Consider the following 18,841-nt stretch of genomic DNA (forward strand, 5'->3'; position numbering starts at 1 on the left):
TTCATCCCAACTATTATGTAGTGGATGGGGGGAGTTAAGCCAATTTACCAACTTGGCAATGGGAAGGGGTCAGGACGTTAACGCCTCAACTAGAAGAATTCCTCTTCAATGTTACCACTGTCAAGGTCCCCATCAAGTTTTGGAATGCTCTCTTTGAAGTTTTGGAATGCTCTCTCTGAAGTTTCTTCAACTCAACCAAGCAGTGCCCTCAAACTATCAGTTGTGCTGATGTGCAAATCTTTCACCCTCTTGATGAAGTTTATAGTAGTCTCATTGGGCTTCCTTGTCTCATTTGGAGTTTAGCTCTCAAGGAAATTTTCCTTTGAAGTGCTTTTAGACTCATACACCTAATTCAGGTTGTCCCAAGCTTCTTTAGGAGTAAGCACCTCCCTTAAATGGCTGAGGATGTCATCCTTCACACTCAGCTTTATCATGTGGATGGAAAACATGGCCTTCTTGTCCCATTTTGCTAGAGCGTCAGCAATCAAATCAGTTGGTCTCTCCATAGAAACCATCTCTCTAACAATCTTGGAGGAATAATAGTTACGCCATCTTTAGCTTCTAGTTGTATAGTTTGTACTATTGAGTTTTTCAGCTCCCTCCAAGTGTAGGCTACTCAAGTTGGGTGCCATTAAGTCAGTAGAACAAATAACTTATTCCACCTTTGGATTTTGATAGCTGGAGAGCTGATTATGAAAGGTGATTCTGATTGTAGTAAACTTGGCCAAATGAGTGAACCCATCCAAATTAGTAAACTTGGGAAAATATTGAATGCTAACTTTGGAATGCAGAAGGTTGTGTGGCAGGTGGTGAGACTATCAGCAACACAGCAAGTCCCTAGATCTCAGCAGAGCAGGTTGATAGTAGCTATCAGTTAGCAGAAGGTTGTGTGGCAGGTGGTGAGACTATCAGCAACACAGCAAGTCCCTAGATGTCAGCAGAGCAGGTCGATAGTAGCTATCAGTTAGTAGGTCAATAGTAGCTATCAGTTAGCAGGTCAACGACTTGTCAGAGCAAGTCCACTCAGATGACTGACTTTGATAGTTAATGTAGACGGCTGATTCCATCAACAACTTCAGGAAGCTGATTCTGGTAGCTAGCTCCAATAGCTAGTTCAAATAGTTGGTTCTTATAACCATTGTTTGCAGGCTCCAATAACTATTTCAGACACCTGACTTCAATAGCCAAAAGATGGTGTGGCTTCAGACGACCAAGAGATGATGTGGCTTCAGACGCCGGAAGGTAATGTGGCATCAGTAGGTCGAAAGCTAATGCAGATTTGAGTCTACAAGCAGAAGTGGCTGATGTTGAATCTACAACCTAAGTGCAGAATGCTGAATGCCAAAATGCAGAAGACTGACTTAGTAGTTTTGCAGTGCCGAGCGGAGCAGAACGGCTATAGATCTAAGGTAGCGTGTGACTGAAGCTGATGCAGATGTTGGTGTGCTTGATCTTAGAGGCTAGGTGGCAGCTAGGTAGACTCTACGCAATGGCAATAAACGAGGCTTTGATACTATATCAAAATTAGGACAGGAGGAAATGCGACACAACGGTTGGCAATCAGACTGAATGAACAAATTGAAATCAAATCAGCACTGTTTATATCACTGAATCAGATGGGATATCAGCACTGTTTATATCACTGAGCACTGTTTATCACTGAATCAGCACTGTTTATCACTGAATCAGCACTGTTTATATCACTGAATCAGCACTGTTTATATCACTGAATCAGCACTGTTTATATCACTGAATCAGCATTGTTTATATCACTGAATCAGATGGGATACAACAATGATAGATTCTGATTCTAATGTGGAAGGGATAATCCCCAAAACCCTATCCTAATGCTAAGGAGTTCAATCAGCAATCAAACTGAATGAACAAGTTGAAACCAAATCAACACTATTTATATTACTGAATCAGATGGGATACAACAAATGATAGATTCTGACTCTAATGTGGAAGGGCTAATCCCCAAAACCCTATCCTAATGCTAAGGAGATCAATCAGCCTCAGATATTACAATCAGTACAGCACTGTGAGTGTTAGGCTAGGCTACACACTCAGCATGTGGCTTCTTGTACACTTCTTGTTTACTCTAGTTCACCATTGGCAGCAGCATACCAGATAGGCTTTTATGTAGGTGAACAACTCATCTCGCAACGGTGGTAGATAGATGCTCTTAAGAAGACGGTGACTTGTAATTCCTCCTTTGATGTAGGAATATGGTACACAACCAAATGCTTGAGCACCATAAGGATTTTTGGAGGACCATCATCGCTACAAAGGATACGACCATTGTTCAACTCAAACAACACTTCTCAGACCTCAAAGCTGGATCCCAACCCGAGCAGGCTGCCTTGCAACTAAGAAAAAGATGGATTGCATTATGGATGCAACACCGACCTCTCGAACCTTGCCATCACTCCCCAACCACCCTTTGACCTCCTTGAGCTGCAACAATGCACACTCCAACTCAACCTCCTCCAAAACCACATCTTCCCACCACCACGTTTCCATCATTCTCTCCAAAGTCCCATATGCTTCCCACACCACCCTCGCCACGCTCTTCTTCCAAAATACCATCTCTCTTATCAAGCTCTCCACCATTTTTTGATTTCCTCACCACATCCTCTACCTCAACCTCTAGTCTGTAAAACGATAATGGGAAATCTTCAAGCTTACAACTCTAGTGTAATGTTAGTGACATACATTTAGGCTAGGAAAATCTGCGTAGACCAGTTATTGGGCCCCTGGGAGGCCCCTAGATATTAGTTGGGTGGTTGGGCATTGTAAAAATGAATCTTGTATATAAAACATTTTGACTAATAAGAAACACATAATCTCATCCTCACAATTGAATTTGAGTCTCCTTGCTCTTCTTGTGATTGAAGTTGTTTTTATGCTTTTCTTCCTCTCTTCTCCCTCTCTCCTTCTCTTGTCTAGTCTCTCATGCTTTCACTCACTATGGCATCAAAGTAGAAGGTTGAGCTTTCCATATCTCTCTCTCTCCTTTCTCCCCACCCATTTACTAAGCTCCTTTGTGGTGATAACAAAGGAGGCAAGGTTGAGGACCCTAGCTCTCCAGAAGAGAGAGTTAGTCTACCAAGAGTGGCTTAAGGTGCACAAACTGGTATGACCCTTTCATTATCCTCGGCTTCTCTCTATCTTGCAAGGCTTGAGTGTTCTCTCCCATGATTTGAGCATAATTTAGATTACCAAGTTTTACTCATCACACACACCACTTACAGAAAACAATAGTTCACACACACACTCCTTTACAAAAACAGTCCTTTCAAAATAAAACATACATCATATTTTTCTTTTCAAACCATGCATATATGATATATCCACATCACATAACATATATCCAGGTAACACATCCGTGTTACCTCAATCAACATAAATCTCCTTGCACGGCCGATCGTGATCCTTAGATGAAGATGATATGCACCAATGAGCCGAACACGCCAAGACTACCGTGATGATTGGAGGAGCCCTACAATTTCTCACATCTACCTCAACACAAATGTCAAAAAATCCTAGGAGTTGCGTTGATTGTCACCTATCCTAGAAGCATGAACACTCCTAGGTAGTACTAACATTAGGAGCCCTATGATGTCATGTACCAATATGTATACTCAGCCCACCAAGCACTACCGTGCCCATTTTACTCCGAATTCGCTTTGTGCCCTCACACCAATTCTACCCCAAGAGAACACCCACACTCAACCAAGAGGGGCAAAAGTCTCGGATCACCGCCTTCGTGCGATGCACCTCTCAGGTAGTAACACCCACATGACAATTCTACCCCAAGAGAACACCCACACTCAACCAAGAGGGGCAAAACTCTCAGATCACCGCCTTCGTGCGATGCACCTAGTAACACCCACATGACAATCCATAAACCTATGTGATACCTTCACAAGCTACACACAAACAAACATATGCAGCACACATAAATACAATATTCCAAACAATTTAAGTAACATTATAATTAAAGCACATGATAATCTCATTCCAAAGTAGATTGAGCCATTGCAAGCTTAGCGAGATATTTAGATCTCTAGTCAAAACCCAAATAAGTCGAATTCCTCCACTAGTAACATATCTTAGCAAGGTCTTCTCAAAAGCCTTGCCTTCTCAAGGATCCATCCAATTCTTAACCAATATTTGGCTAAGATCTTCCTTGTATACAAGGATGGTCCTTTCTAACTTTAAAAATTCCTTGAGGATCTTAAAGCTACCTCTCCTTGAGAGTTCTTTATTACATCTCATAACGATCTTTACACATCTAGGTTCCTATTTTTTAACAACAGTCTCTCAATTAAATCATTTTCAAGGCATCCTACACTACACCCTATTTCTTGATTGCATGGATCTAAATCTTTGAGTCAAGGGTCAACATGGATTTTCTCTCTCTACAATTCTCTTTTTTTTGAGAGAGTCAGAGTCAATATAATCATTTTTAGGCCAACTAGATTATATTGGGATAATCTTAGGATATTAATTTATTCATATGATTAATCCTACTTTCATAAGGGATCATATGCTTAATCCTAATTTATTGGGATAATCCTAGGATATTAATTTATTCATATGATTAATCCTAGGATATTAATTTTTAGGCCAACTAGATTATATTGGGATAATCTTAGGAGATTAATTTATTCATATGATTAATCCTACTTTCATAAGGGATCATATGCTTAATCCTAATTTATTGGGATAATCCTAGAATATTAATTTATTCATATGCTTAATCCTAATTTATTCTTATGCTTGATCCTACTTTCACAAGGGATCATTTTCATTTTCATTTTCACTTTCTCTTTCTCTCTATAGAATTCTAGTTGAAGGATTCTTCTCTCTCTAGAATTCTTTGCTTTACTATTAAAAAAGAACACTAAGCATCCCAGTAAACACTTTAATTGATCTAAGGCTTTTTTATCCACCTAAAAATCATTTTCTATCTCTATAACCTTAATTCCTAATTTTTTCTTCTCTAAGGATAGGGATTTTTCTAAAAAATAATTCTATTCAAATAACTAATTTCTCATTTGATTAATAATCTTTAGCCATGCTTCTTTTACAAGGGAAGAAATTATACACTTTTTGGTGCACATTTGTGTGTATCCATAGGATATACACCCTTATGCACATAATTTAGTGAAATTTCAACCTTAATTAATTTCTAAAATCAAGACTTTCATTCCATCCTACCCAAGGTTCATCCTAGAGTATCAAGTTCTCTAATTATTAAACTTTACTCTTAGATTGGGTTCTAACGTAAGGTCAATTTCATAACTAATCCTAAGGTCACTACTAAGGTCAAGTAATTTTTTGCTTTTGAGAGAAAAACTAGAAAATATTCCCCACTAAAGGATTAAATTAATACTTTAAGATCTTATTCTAGGGTTTAGAATCTACATGGTGTTTATTTAATTGAATTAATCAAAATTGGGCACAGAGCCATAAGAAAAACCTTAAACTTTAATAAATTTATATGGTTCTTGCATATTTATTAATACAAAAACTTCTAATTTAAAAAATTCAAATTAGACCAATTAAAAGCAAGAAAATACTAGATAAAGATTAATTTAAAATGATAACTAACAACTGCATCTTTTTAGGCTTGAATGTAGCTTGATGTAGATGCAAAATTTGATGAAGAAGACTTATGCATTACCTTGGAAGTCCACAAATTTTATGAGTATCCCTAGGTACTTGCAATAGTCCCAATGACGAGGTTTTAGTACTTTTGAAGAGGTTTAATGGCTAGAAAGGGCATTGTACTAGTCTAGGTGATGTACATGGCAAAGAAAGCAATAAAATGGACTCACAATGATTTTAAAAAAACTTACGGATTTCTCTTGAGAAAAGGGGGGTATTTATAAAATCATTTGATGGCTGGGAGCGTCCACATGCTAATAGTCCTCTAGAGTTGACTCATGCCATACCTACCATGCAACTCCTGCACACCATAGAAAAAAGTGGGGGCTAAACTAAACCTTAGACTAACATGCATGGACTTTATCTAAAGTGAACTAGTAGAAGGTGTACAACTCTAGGTTTGCATAAAGTGTTTACCACTAACAGTTTACCGTGGGTAAATAAACCACCAATAGTTTACCATGGGTAGATAAACCACCACCTACCAACCCAATCCACCCAAACCATGGTTTTCCAAATGTTTAAAAAAATACCCTTAGTCAAACTAGATTAAATAAGGTGCACACACACACACACACACACACACACACACACACACACACACATGGATATGCATATTTATTTGATTTATCCAAGTGGGAACTCTTACAATTAAATGCTCTAATATTTTTAATTAATCACTAACACTTGATTCAATGATTTAATTTCTTTTTCCTAATTAATATTTATCATTTTACTTTTTAATCTAATTTAATTTGCAAGGTGTGTGCACTAACCAGGGGATTTTCTTTTATTTTTGCACATTTTACCTTAAAAATTCATGGCTTTAATTTTATTTACTTACATACTTTTCACAAAATAATGAACACATACATTTTTCCATTATCAATTAAATTTCTTTTGCTAGTAAGAGGGATCTTACAAAATAGAAACAAAAAAATTACAGAAATTGAACTTGAACAAACAAACATAACAATCTACATCTACTTAGTGCTAGCGCCTTTCCAATAGAGCAAGAACAATTAAAAATAAGAAAAAATGCAAATCTAAGCTCTAGGTGTAACCTAAAGCCTCTTTTATAGATTACCTGAAATGCGAAATCTCTTAGATCTAAAGCTATTTAATCTCAAACCATTACGGGTGCCCATTCATGTTGTAGATATGGACATTGTTGCTTCATAGCGATCATATAACTTTTGGCGTGTCTTTGATCTTTGGTGTCGAATATTAGTTACAACATCTCTTAAACCCTAAGAATGAGTTAAACAATGGGGGGTGTGTTGGCCTGGAGATGTGTAGAGATGGGGGTTGAAAAGACATATGTGAGTCATCTTGTAAGAATGGTGTTAATGCAAAGAAAAGGGCCTCCTTGAAGAGGTTTTTTTGTGGATGACATGGCACCTATGGGAGGAGAGGGTGGAAGGCTCTTGTGGCGTGGGACAGTCAAGTGTTCCTTCACCTTTGGAGTGGCATTGGAGGGTCCTCCTTCTTCCTTGGGTGCATGGGCTCATGTTCATCTTTGAAGGAGTAGATATGGCTATCCATCTAGGTGGCAATATGGGTGTAGACTTTGATGAGGATGCCTTCTGGGGGTACTTTGTAAAAGCATCCATGTGGTTTTATGTATCTAACATGTAACATCATGTTGTTAGCCACCATTGCACTACCCCACCACTGAATACCTCTTCTTTTGCTAGATAGTTTGTAAGACTCCTTAGCTTCCATAAGGTTAAGAAGTCTTCCTCATTAAAAATTGTGTAGCTTGAAAATTGGGCTTCCTTATTTAGTGATGTCTTTCCTTAGTAGGATCGTCAAATGTGATGGCTTTCCCCAACATGATCATCAAATGTCATTGGTCATGATCATCAAATGTGATTGGTCATGTCTCATTAAATGTGATGGCTTTCCCCAACATGATCATCAAATGTGATTGGTCATGTCTCATTAAATGTGATGGCTTTCCCCAACATGATCATCAAATGTGATTGGTCATGTCTCATTAACAGGGAAGTAGTAAGGTCAAGTGTCTTTCCTGGGAGAGGTTGCATAAGATATTTTATTTGGCTTAGTCCTTCTAGTAGTACTAGGATTTCTTATTTCTTAAAGGGAGTATGTATTTCTTGACCACCATGCTTGTTGAAGAGAAGCACTAGACGGACAATCTACACCCTCACCTTCCAGAAATGACCATCTATTACATAAAGAGGGTAATCACTTGGACAAGATGCCTATAGCACCTTTCCAAGTTACATGAATTTGAGAGGCAACTTTTCCTTGATAAAATAGGTGATTTTGAAAGGGAAAGTAGTAATTTGCAAGCAACCACCACAAAATCAAACATGGTCCCCTTTCTTAAGCAACTTAAGTAATGGAGGAGACATATTGTAATGCACCCCAAGCAATGCACATCAATACCATATACATTCCATTTCCTTGTTGTGAAAGGAGTTTGCAAATTTAAAAAAGCAGTCATAACTTCCTCATCCTAAAGGACACTCATTCAACTTAAAATTAGCAATCAAAGAGAGGCATTGATCAACTTTATCGACACTTATTATGATGTTCCCCGATCCTTTAGTTTGTTAAATGGCCCTTGATTGTTTTCTTCTTTGTGTAATATACAAGATGCCCATTTAAGGTCCAGTAATTATAAGCTTAAATGACATAACACCCAATAAGAACATGGACCGATGTATTCAAGGCATGATTTTCTTGTTTGTGTAATATACAAGATGCCCATTTAAGGTCCAGTAATTATAAGCTTAAATGACATAGCACCCAATAAGAACATGGACCGATGTATTCAAGGCATGATTTTCTTGTTTGGGAATTGGAAAGATTATAACATAATCGAGACCAACTTTGTTATGTTCATCATCAATACAATGCAAAAGCACCAACTAGGAAAATTTGGGTCTAAAAGTGCTTGGCTTTCCATCCATCCCTAATGCCACATTGAAAGGACTAGATGCGAGCTAGGAAGGGGGGTGATGTTAACCTAGTCAGTGCTATCAACAGGGTCATTGACCGAGTCAACATCATTTTATCATCTTGATGGACACTTGATGAGCAAGTGCACTTCTCATTTTTGGCTCTCACAAGATGTTCATGGGGCGAGGAAGGTTTTGTGAAATGGTCCTTCAATTTTGTACATTAGTGTTGAGTGGTGGATGCACAAGGGTATGCCCGTTAATGTGCATGTGATAACATTTTTCCCTCAATAGTGTTACACACATGAAGCTTTTTAAGATAGTAACAGAACACAAATACACTAAAAACCCCCTTAAAAGTGCCACAAGGAAGAAATTCCCAATTTAACCATTGGTAGCTCAAATTATACATAAAGCTTGAGATTTGAAACTAGATAGTTTGCATTTAGTCCTAAAGGATTCAACACAAACATAATTGATATATAGAACATTGCCACATAATAAAACACACATGTTCTCTACCTCTACTGAGCAAATTCAACACCACAATGTTTCCCTCAACAAAAATAAACATCTACAAACTTGGCTCATCTTGCAAAAACAAAAACTTGGACAATTAGAACAAGGTGAAATTGATGATTTAATACCTCAACAAAGTATCATTGGCATCACACTTTGTATACATTCAAGCACACAAAACTCTACTTATATTTCACCAACATGCAAGAAAATAAAACTAACAAGCACTATAAGCTCAATGAACACAAAACAATTAGTGTTCCTATAAAGAAGATCCAAACTCTACTACCATGGATCCTTGTTGGTTGATCACTCGGATCACATATCTACAACTATAAATGCATTTTATCATCTAATGAATCCCACCCATAAGCAGTGCCCCCTACACACACACATACCCCCCCTTCCCCTTCTTCCCTCCCCTTTTAAACCCCTCAATCTTCTTGAAGTCTTGAAGTCTTTTTGTAATGTAAAGAGAATAGGGGCACACAATTAGTGGAAAATGATAATCATTTTATCATCTAATGAGTCCCACCCATAAGCAGTGCCCCCTACACACACAAATACCCCCCCTTCCCCTTCTTCCCTCCCCTTTTAAACCCCTCAATCTTCTTGAAGTCTTGAAGTCTTTTTGTAATGTAAGGGTTCACACAACAAAGAGGATAGGGGCACACAATTAGTGGAAAATGATAATCAATAATTAGTTATATTCAATTGTGTGCTAATGCTAATATTATGTGCATGCTAGTGGATAGTTACGCGTCATGGATAGTTACAAGTCTTGATGTTACCAGTGCATAGATAACTAAAAACTCATCAAATTCGTTCATTGCGATCTAAGGCAAAAACCTACAAGGAGGTGTGTGTAACATGGCGGAAGAGAATTGCCATTTACAAGAGTGCTACACCTTAGAAATGGTTTTGTGGGCATGCTCATCTAAAGGACTATGGTGTACATGAATACCCTTTTGAAGCCTGAAGGGCACCAATATGTAGACAACTAAAACTATTGAGATGTGTTCATTTTGTTAACGATCATACCTAAGGCAAAAACATGCAAGGAGTTGTGTGTAACATGGTGGAAGAGAATTACCTAAAAACTAACTTCATTTGATCTTGGTATGTATGTTTTGTCTGTTTAGAACAATGTATACATAATGAATGGATACTAGAATCCATTGGGTTAGTAACTAGCCATTTATTTGCATTTGGCTATGAAAAAAACAACTATGTAAAATGCTTGACATTATTAATATAACATTTTTTAAATGTTTGAAGGATTAAACTATAGTAACTATTTGACATTTATTGGATTGGAAACACTTAGGTATTATTTGACATTTGATGGATTAGAACATTAGACTCCCATTTTTTATTGGGATGTAATCACATCAAACATCAAATCCATTGTAGACCCACATTCACACACGTATGGGATGCCTAGACTAATCTTTCAAGTGCTTGCATGATACTAGGTAAATATTCAAAATTCATAAGCTTTAAAAAAAAAAGTTTTACATATTCTTCTCTCTCTTTGTCTATGATGCAGGAAGATGTCAAAAAGAGCAAGAGAAACAGGGACATGGAAATTTACAAACTCAAACAATTCAACTATTAAGGTTTCAAGTAAGAAGAGTCGTGGTAGAAGCTATCTAATGATGAGGCATTGTATGGCCAACCCAATGTCACCTTCAAAGTTCTTGAGTTAAGTGTGACAATATCATTAGGTGGTAGTGATATTGATGAAGCATTACTAAATAAGCTTCATGATTTTATCACAAAAGAATGCCTTGCTAGAAGTTGCTCATTGGAAAGAGGAGGTACAATTTTCCATCTACACTATCAAATGGTTATTAGGATTAATGCAAAGTCAATTATTGGAGTCAATAAACTCATCAAAACGTATCTTGGATGGGATAAGAAGAATCCTATTGGTGGAATTTTTACAAAATGTGTAGAGATTTAAGGCAAAAAAAAAATGCACACATTTCATGGGATGATAGGTTAGTATGAAAGATCTAGACAACCCTCATTATAAAAAATGTTTCACATAATACTAGTACATAAGATATTTATATGGGAATAGAAATTTATATGCAATATAGAGCCGATGATCTCAAGAACAAAGTTTGTCTTGCTCTAATTAATGTTTTTGATAGAGCATTGTCAGGAAGTTTTATATTTAAAGCATCCTTGAGGCAATAATTTGTGCACAATGGATAACACCATATGAAGGAAGGGGCGCTCGCTCTCTAAAAAGAAACGGAAAATATACTCACATTGTGCAATAATGGGAACCAGTGTCCGGGAAATACATTTTATTGAGCCGGATTGAAAACCTGCTCATTGTAATTTGAATAGAAGATTGACCATTTTGAGAAGGCATTTATTGATAAATTTTACAAAATATAACTCACTTAAATTTTGTTGAAGAGAGCAAGCTCTACAACAAGTTAGAACGCTGGAATCCGTGGATGGCAATAGGAGGAGGGAGGTTATCGTTCACCTGCTACCTCAGAAACACCTTCCCCATGGCCATGACGGGAACAGGCTCCTTCCTGCATGCTGCAACAGAGACCCTCCTCGCAGGCTCCCCACATGGACACCGCCCCTCTTTCCTGCCTCTAACAGCCGCTGCTCAGTCTCCATTTCCGTCGGCATCATCATCCTTAGAAGAAGGGAACGGAAAGCTGCATGTGGACGAGAAGAAGAGGGACCATGGCGATCCAAAGGGCTGGACAGCAGAGCAGTTGGACATAGTGGCTGCCCTCCTGCAGAGGCCCCCGAGGCCACGCTCAACAAAACGGCCACCCCCTCCGGCGCCCAGGCTTCCCTCCAAGCATCGCCCAGTGGGCTTGCCCAGGCGGCGTCACAAGCCTCACATGGCCATGCTCATGGGGCCCCATCATGCCAAGGACAAGCGCTACCTCGCCCACCTTGCCGTACAAATCAGTGGCCTTCCTGATGGCCATCATGTCTCCAGCCTTCTGCACGGATGTGAGCACACCCTCCTACGAGGCTCCCTTTCTGCAACCATCCGCGAGCTTGGCCGATTAGGTAAGCCACTCAGAGCCCTAGACGCCTTCCTATGGCAGCAACATTATCCTCACCTCTGGCCTGACGAGAAATCCCTGTTTTCCACCATTGAAGTCTTAGCCGAAGCTCGCATGGAAGAGCAGGCTTGGGATCTCCTCCGAGCTTGGGCTCCCACATCCCCTATGGCTTTTGAAGCCCTCGCTCGTGGCCTTGTCTCCGCCCGTCTGCTACATCGCGCCCTGCTCCTTAAAAAAGAGGCAGAGAACTGTGGTTTCACACTTGATCAAGGCTTGTATGCAGAGCTAATCCTTCTGGCCAGCCGTCTCAACAAGGAGCAGGAAGTGAGAATGCTTGTTCAGGAGCTAGGTACATTTGCAGAATTGAAACTAAGCCTTGAGGATTGCACCTCTGTCATGGCTGCTTGCAGGAAGGAAAAAATCTATGAAGCTGTGCTGAGCCTTTTTCAATGGTGGAAACATGCGGGTTTTCTGCCAAATGCCATCATGTATGAAATTGTCATGACTTCCCTTTCAAGTGCAGGGAAGCACAGGGATGCATTGGCCATTTATTGGGAGATGGAGAAAAGTGGATGCGATCCTGACCTTCTTGCATACAATGCCTTGTTTGAGGTCTGTGCAGAGTTGGGGGACTCTTCAAAAGCTTTGCGGCTCTTTGCCAGAATGAAGGAGGCGCAAATCACTGTGACTCGTGACATTTACATGAACTTGATCAAAGTTTGTTCTAGGGATGGGAGGCTTGGCAAGGCCAGAGAGTTCTTGGAGATCATGAAAAGAGATGGTATGCCAGTGGTGACCCTGGAAGATTATGTCAACGTGTGATTGGGAAAGGTCATACCATCTAATTAGGCCGAAGGTCCCATCATCTTCACTTTGTATTCATTCCCTTGCTTCTTCCAGGTAAGCACACGTGCAAGCAGGGGAGGGGGGGGGTCATATGTGGCACTTGACATGGGCACATATACCCAAAGGGGACATTCAAGAGCCTAGTCTAAGCCCATGAATGCAGTTCAAATCAAGAGCACCTGTCTTCAAAGGGGCTATTTTTCTGCAAGAATATATAAATGCAGGAGAATTCCCATCAGTGTTATGGGATTTTGGCAGCAACCAAAAGTCAACTCTAACCCATCAAGGGAGTGTAATGCAGCAAGGTTCAAGGGGGCCACAGGCAAGGTAGCAGACTGGCAGATTTGCTGTGGTATCAACTGTCAGACCCATTTCACTGCATATTGGACCATGTAGCCCTTGGCATTGTACAGTAGATTCGCCCTCTCTTGGATTCTAGTTTGGCTGAGCAGGGTTTTATCACTTTTCATGGAAATTTTAACTTTTGTTGCTTAGAAGTCTACACTTGGCCCATCACCAGTTTTTGCAATGCCGAGTTTTTGTTACTATGTGGATCAATGAAAGGTAGTAATTTTCATCACCTCATTACAATTGGCTTTTTTAAGGAATGTACTTAGGGGATGGAACTCCCTCCCCTTGTGCCACAAGGGAAATGATTTGTAAGCTGGCCACTGGCCTCTGCATATTCAGTGTGGCCAAGTGTGTGGCAGAGTCATAGTTAGGTGCTCTCTCAATTGGTCTTTATCTTCTTTAAAGGCCTTCTGGAAAGACTTGTGGGAAGGTAGGGGATCCAACAGAACTCTGCTTTTGTAAAATGTGTGGTTTTTCATCGAAATTTTATGAGGGCTAGATTTGTAAGAAGGATGCAATAGACTTTTGGTTTTTCATCGAAATTTTATGAGGGCTATATTTGTAAGAAGGATGCAATAGACTTTTGGTTTTAATTTTGGAGTGTTGATAACAAAAGGCATGCATGTACAGGGAGTTTTGTGAAAGTATTCACACTTCAAGGAGTTGTGGTGCTTGCACATTTTATTATTCTGACTTGATGCTCTGTTTCTAGATCATACTTACAGAGGTATAGATTTAGATTCCGTAGAGATGATCAACTGGTGGAATTGTTCATTGCTTTGTAACAAACTCATGCCATAGCAATTTTCCAAGCAAATATGGAGGAAAAACAGGGTTGAACTACTCAAAACAAATGCAATGGCTCAATGTTGAAGTTGATGCAAGATCTTAGCACACATTTTGCCAATGTTTTTTGTGGTTTTCGAGAATCGAAGGAAAATTAAAGTTCTGGTGGGTTGTCTCGGTAAGTTGTCCTCCGTGCATCTGTGATCAACATATGAGTTGGTCAATCTGGAACATCATCTTAGCCAGAAGATAAGTGGCACGCACGTAAACGGGGTGTGTAAATATACCCAAAAAGGCTATTTAACCCAGCCCAAAAAGGGCCACTTTTTCTTTTATATTATTTATCTGCTGATCGACTGCTTATGCTGGCCGACCAGCACCCTGCCCTCATATAAATATGAGGCGCCTCCTAAACCTCTGCACCAACTGACGATTACTAATTGGCTGGGCGTCCACTCCAGGACTGCTCATCAGCGTTTTACCCTCCTCCTCCTGTTGGATTGATTGCCCACTTCAGGACAGCACTTCAGCGTGCTTCTGTACCGGCTGCTGGTGTTGGAACAGGCTGCCTACAAACAGGTGGAACCCTTCCCTACTGCTGCTGAACTGGACGTTTTCATCTACAGTGTTTCTTCTGCGTTTTATCACAAGTTGCTGCTGCTGGTCCATGGTGCATATATCTGCGTTTTTCACCACAGCTCACTTCTGCGTTTTCCATCAGCAGCCATCAGGACATAAGCGCTTACGTCTCAGCCCTACAACAGGGATACATCAGCGCTTACTTCTCAGCCCTACATCAGGCATATATCGGCGCTTACATCAGGCTTACTTCGGGATTGTCATCTGCGTTTTTGGGACAGCAGCCTTCTTTGCTCGTTTGGGTCTCACATAGAGCTCCTGTACTGGAATTCATCTTTTATATACATATCACCATTGCATGCTGTGTGATTTGCTCTGATCTTTCATATATTTGGTCCTTTGGTCTCTTTTGTCCTCACATGGTATCAGAGCTATCGTGAGCAAAAGGATTGAAGACCTCGAGTACACAACGTGGATCGTCCGTCTACCCTCGATTTTGGAGGATCAGCCTTTCATACCAGATATTGACTCTCCTTATTCTGATATAGATCACACGGAGGATGGGACTCCTCATTCACTGGAGAGCCTTGTTCAAGGTGTTTCATTGGGAGACGAGCAGCCTATTTTTTTCCGACTCACCCTGTACACCCTTGGCATATGGTTTTTCTTCTCCGAGCTCATCAACCGTTACTTCTAGAGGAGGATACATGCCCACAGCTAGTGTGTCAGTATTGGACCCAGGTATTTAGCATCAACTGGAGAGTTTTGCTTCTCATTCTAGCCGACAAACTGGACTTCGGTATGGGACCTTTTCTCAGGAAGGATACGTACCTCCTCGGTCGTTTGAAGATCCATCATCATCCCTGTCGGTGATCGCGTCAGGTTCGTATGTGCCTTTTAGTACGTATGTTCCTAACTCTACCTGGGTATCTGCTTCTATAGCACAGGTTCAACAAACGGTACCATCAACTAGTTTGTGAACCCAAACAGAGGAGGGTCTAGGAGTATAATTCACTCTCTGACTTCTGGTGTTCAAGGAGGTAACACTGTTTTCTCCTCTGGTTCACTTTCTGTTCCCAAATCACACAGAAGTCATGTGATTTAGCACCTCCTGAAGTCATTAGCCATTGGGAAGCTAGAAATGACATTGCTTCATGCATGTGATTTAGCACCTCCTGAAGTCATCAGCCATTGGGAAGCTAGAAATGCCATTGCTATAGTGGAGCTCATGCAAGGCCTTTTGCCAGAGTTTCATTCTCAACTCTAGTAGTTTCCCTATGTCTCTGACAGATGGGCACACCTTGCAGAGAGAGATGCCGCACGTGATCGTACGCGTCGCATTGATCTTGAGCATCAAATTCAGATTTTCTCTATCAAAGAAGGCGATGACCTGATCGTGAAAGTTGCCGAGTATGCCACCACTGGTTCTGCCAAGTTCTAGGAAGATCAGGTTATCACTTTACTAAACAAGTTGCCGCCTAGCGTCTTTACTTTTCACACAGACCATTAGTTTAGAACCTATGCCTAACCTATATGAGTGTGAGTGCCAACTCTTGCGCTTCGCTCGGTTTTGCATGACCAATTTCATCCCAAGAAGTCATCCTCCCTCCACTCAAGAGGGGGTCCTTGTGTCCAATACCACCTCTACTCAAAAAGGACAGCAAGGGAAAGGGAACAACAACTTAGGAAATCAAGGCAAACCTCTCGGCAACAATACTGATTCCAAAAATCCTGCCTCAACACCCATTTCCCACTAGCAAAATATTTCCAAAAAGAATAGATTTTGCACTTATTGCCAAATGCCTGGACATTTTGATGATGAGTGTGTTTTTAAAGCCAAGGAAAATAGAGGCAACACCTCTAACTCCACTACCTCCACCCGCCAAAACAACCAAGGTGGTAGCAATGTCCCAAATTGGAGATCCAAAGGGGGTAGTAATCCAACACCTACTCTGCCAAGCTCCCCTCCAAGGACCCAGCAACAAGGAAATGGTTCTACTTGGCCGCGTTTCTCTCAGTGGTGATCCACTAGTCAGGTTGCTCAAGCTCCACCTTCTGAGTCAGTTTCTTTCACCACCCCTGAAGAGATGTCTAACTGGTCTTCCCTTACACCTCATCCCAGTCCCTCGGCCAATATTGTTCAAGTCACATTTAAGGTTGATTCTAGCCATTACTCCAGAAAGAAGAAGAAACAAAGGCCTAAACGAGGCCATCCGTGGGGGAAAGTCTCTGCCTTCATTCAGATCTGTCAGTTACCTGACAATCTTTTTGTGCCCATCATTGAGGTCCATCCAACTCTTCCCTGTGGTCATCCTGTCACTTGGCGAGTTGACAATGGAGCTACTCACCATATGGCACGCAATGCTGACATTTTCATCTCTCAGTGTCCCGTGTCCCGTTAAGGGAGAAGTTCGATGTGGCAACAACACAATGATGCCTATAAAATCCATTGTCACTGTCTTATTTGACACCAACACTGGCCCCAACCATGCTACCTTGGACAATGACTATCTTGTCCCTAATTTAGGTCTCAACCTTCTTTCTGTATCCCAGCTGACCCAGCTTGATCGTGGTGTTTACTTCAACAAACGAGTTGTCGAGGCAATTGATGAAACTACCGGTCTTGTTGTTGCCAGAGGTCAAGCTCAGAAGGATGGTTTGTACCGGATGTCTACTTTTCTAACTGAGCCATCTTATGCTGGTTCAGAGTTTCATCGGGTTCGGGCCTATGTGACCCAAGCTCCCTCCGTCATTGAACGAGTATGGCACTTTCTTGGAACATGTGTCTTTCCAAGCATATGTTTGCAGCTCAGATCTAGACGTGTGGACACAAGGCGAAGGGAGGGATCTCATCGTTTCATTTTATAGGACATTGGATGCCCTCAACGTCCCCGCCTATTTTGCGATTGGCCTCCCCACTCTCTACATATGGGTGGTCAAATAGCTAAGGGAGCAAATAGAGCAGAATGCATTCTTCTTTGGCACTAGACATGTTGCATTCCCTAACCAACTCGACAAAGAGGATGGATACAATGTAGATGAGTTTATGTGGTCAATACAAGACCAAGAGCCTAGAGAAAGAGACGGCCATCAGGGGAGAGAAGAAGAAAGTAGAGACAAGGATGATGGGCAAGGGGGCAGTGGTCACACGCAACCAGATCTAAACCATCCCGCGGCACAGACCGCCCCCATCAGAGTCTCAGGATAAACAGTAACCACCTCACCAAACCCAAGAATAGCAACACCCTTAGGACCGCCAGCACTAGGGTGATCAGCCATGAAACAGATTCAGCAACCACCCCTTTAGATGCTTCAGTCCTTGAGGAAAGAACACCAGAACAACCAGGCCTCCATCAGGAAGCAATATTTGGAAAACATCAAAGGGGTAGAAGAAGCCATAAACACCACGTGAGGAGGCAAGAGAAGAGCCACTATAGGCACCCCATCAGGACTTCCCCAGGATACATCCTTAGATATGACAATTTCATCTACAGTTTGTCTCGCCACAGGCCGCAAGAAAGAGGAACAATAGACATGTACAAAATGGAACTTCCATGTTGCTAAAAGCGTTCTTGGATAGTCGGTGGGCAAAGTGGATCAAGCCTCCCTGTTGCTAAAAGCGTTCTTGGATAGTCGGTGGGCACAGTGGATCAAGCCTCCCTGTTGCTAAAAGCGTTCTTGGATAGTCGGTGGGCACAGTGGATCAAGCCTCTTCTCTGGCATGATGCAATTTTAAACTTCTCCATCAACCCGCTCTCAAAACCTATGCTCCCGTCTCCAAGGACAGATGCGTAGTAGGCCCTTATCTGTACAACCCCCCATTTTTGTAACAACCCTTGTATTTACTTTTTGTACTTACTTAGAAAACCCCCTCTAGACCAGGATTTAGTCCACCCATAGGTAGTTGGTAGCCCTTTTGGTTGGATGAGGCTCAATTTACCTAGAACACTGTAATCATTCATAAAACTCTAGTCTAGTGAGTTTGGGCGCCGGCCAAATGTGGCTTTGGGAAATTGTATATATACCAACTTATAATGTGTGGACACAATCTCTTTGTAATCTTGGCAATGTCATAGAGAATGGTCTTGAGCTCTAATTCTT

At 40.9% G+C, this 18,841-nt stretch overlaps 1 protein-coding gene across 1 annotated transcript; it reads left to right on the top strand.

Moving 5' to 3' along the window:
- The first annotated feature begins 11,560 nt into the window (after positions 1-11,560).
- On the top strand, positions 11,561-13,904 carry LOC147606849 (pentatricopeptide repeat-containing protein At2g01860-like). Its single transcript, XM_086791420.1, has one exon. It carries the CDS (start codon positions 11,600-11,602, stop codon positions 12,998-13,000), a length of 1,401 nt encoding a protein of 466 aa, XP_086647546.1. The 5' UTR covers positions 11,561-11,599; the 3' UTR covers positions 13,001-13,904.
- The last annotated feature ends 4,937 nt before the right edge of the window (positions 13,905-18,841 follow it).

The sequence above is a fragment of the Cibotium barometz genome, chromosome 56 (assembly GCF_041138505.1).
Source record: "Cibotium barometz isolate CiBa-2024 chromosome 56, ASM4113850v1, whole genome shotgun sequence".
Classification (NCBI taxonomy): domain Eukaryota; kingdom Viridiplantae; phylum Streptophyta; class Polypodiopsida; order Cyatheales; family Cibotiaceae; genus Cibotium; species Cibotium barometz.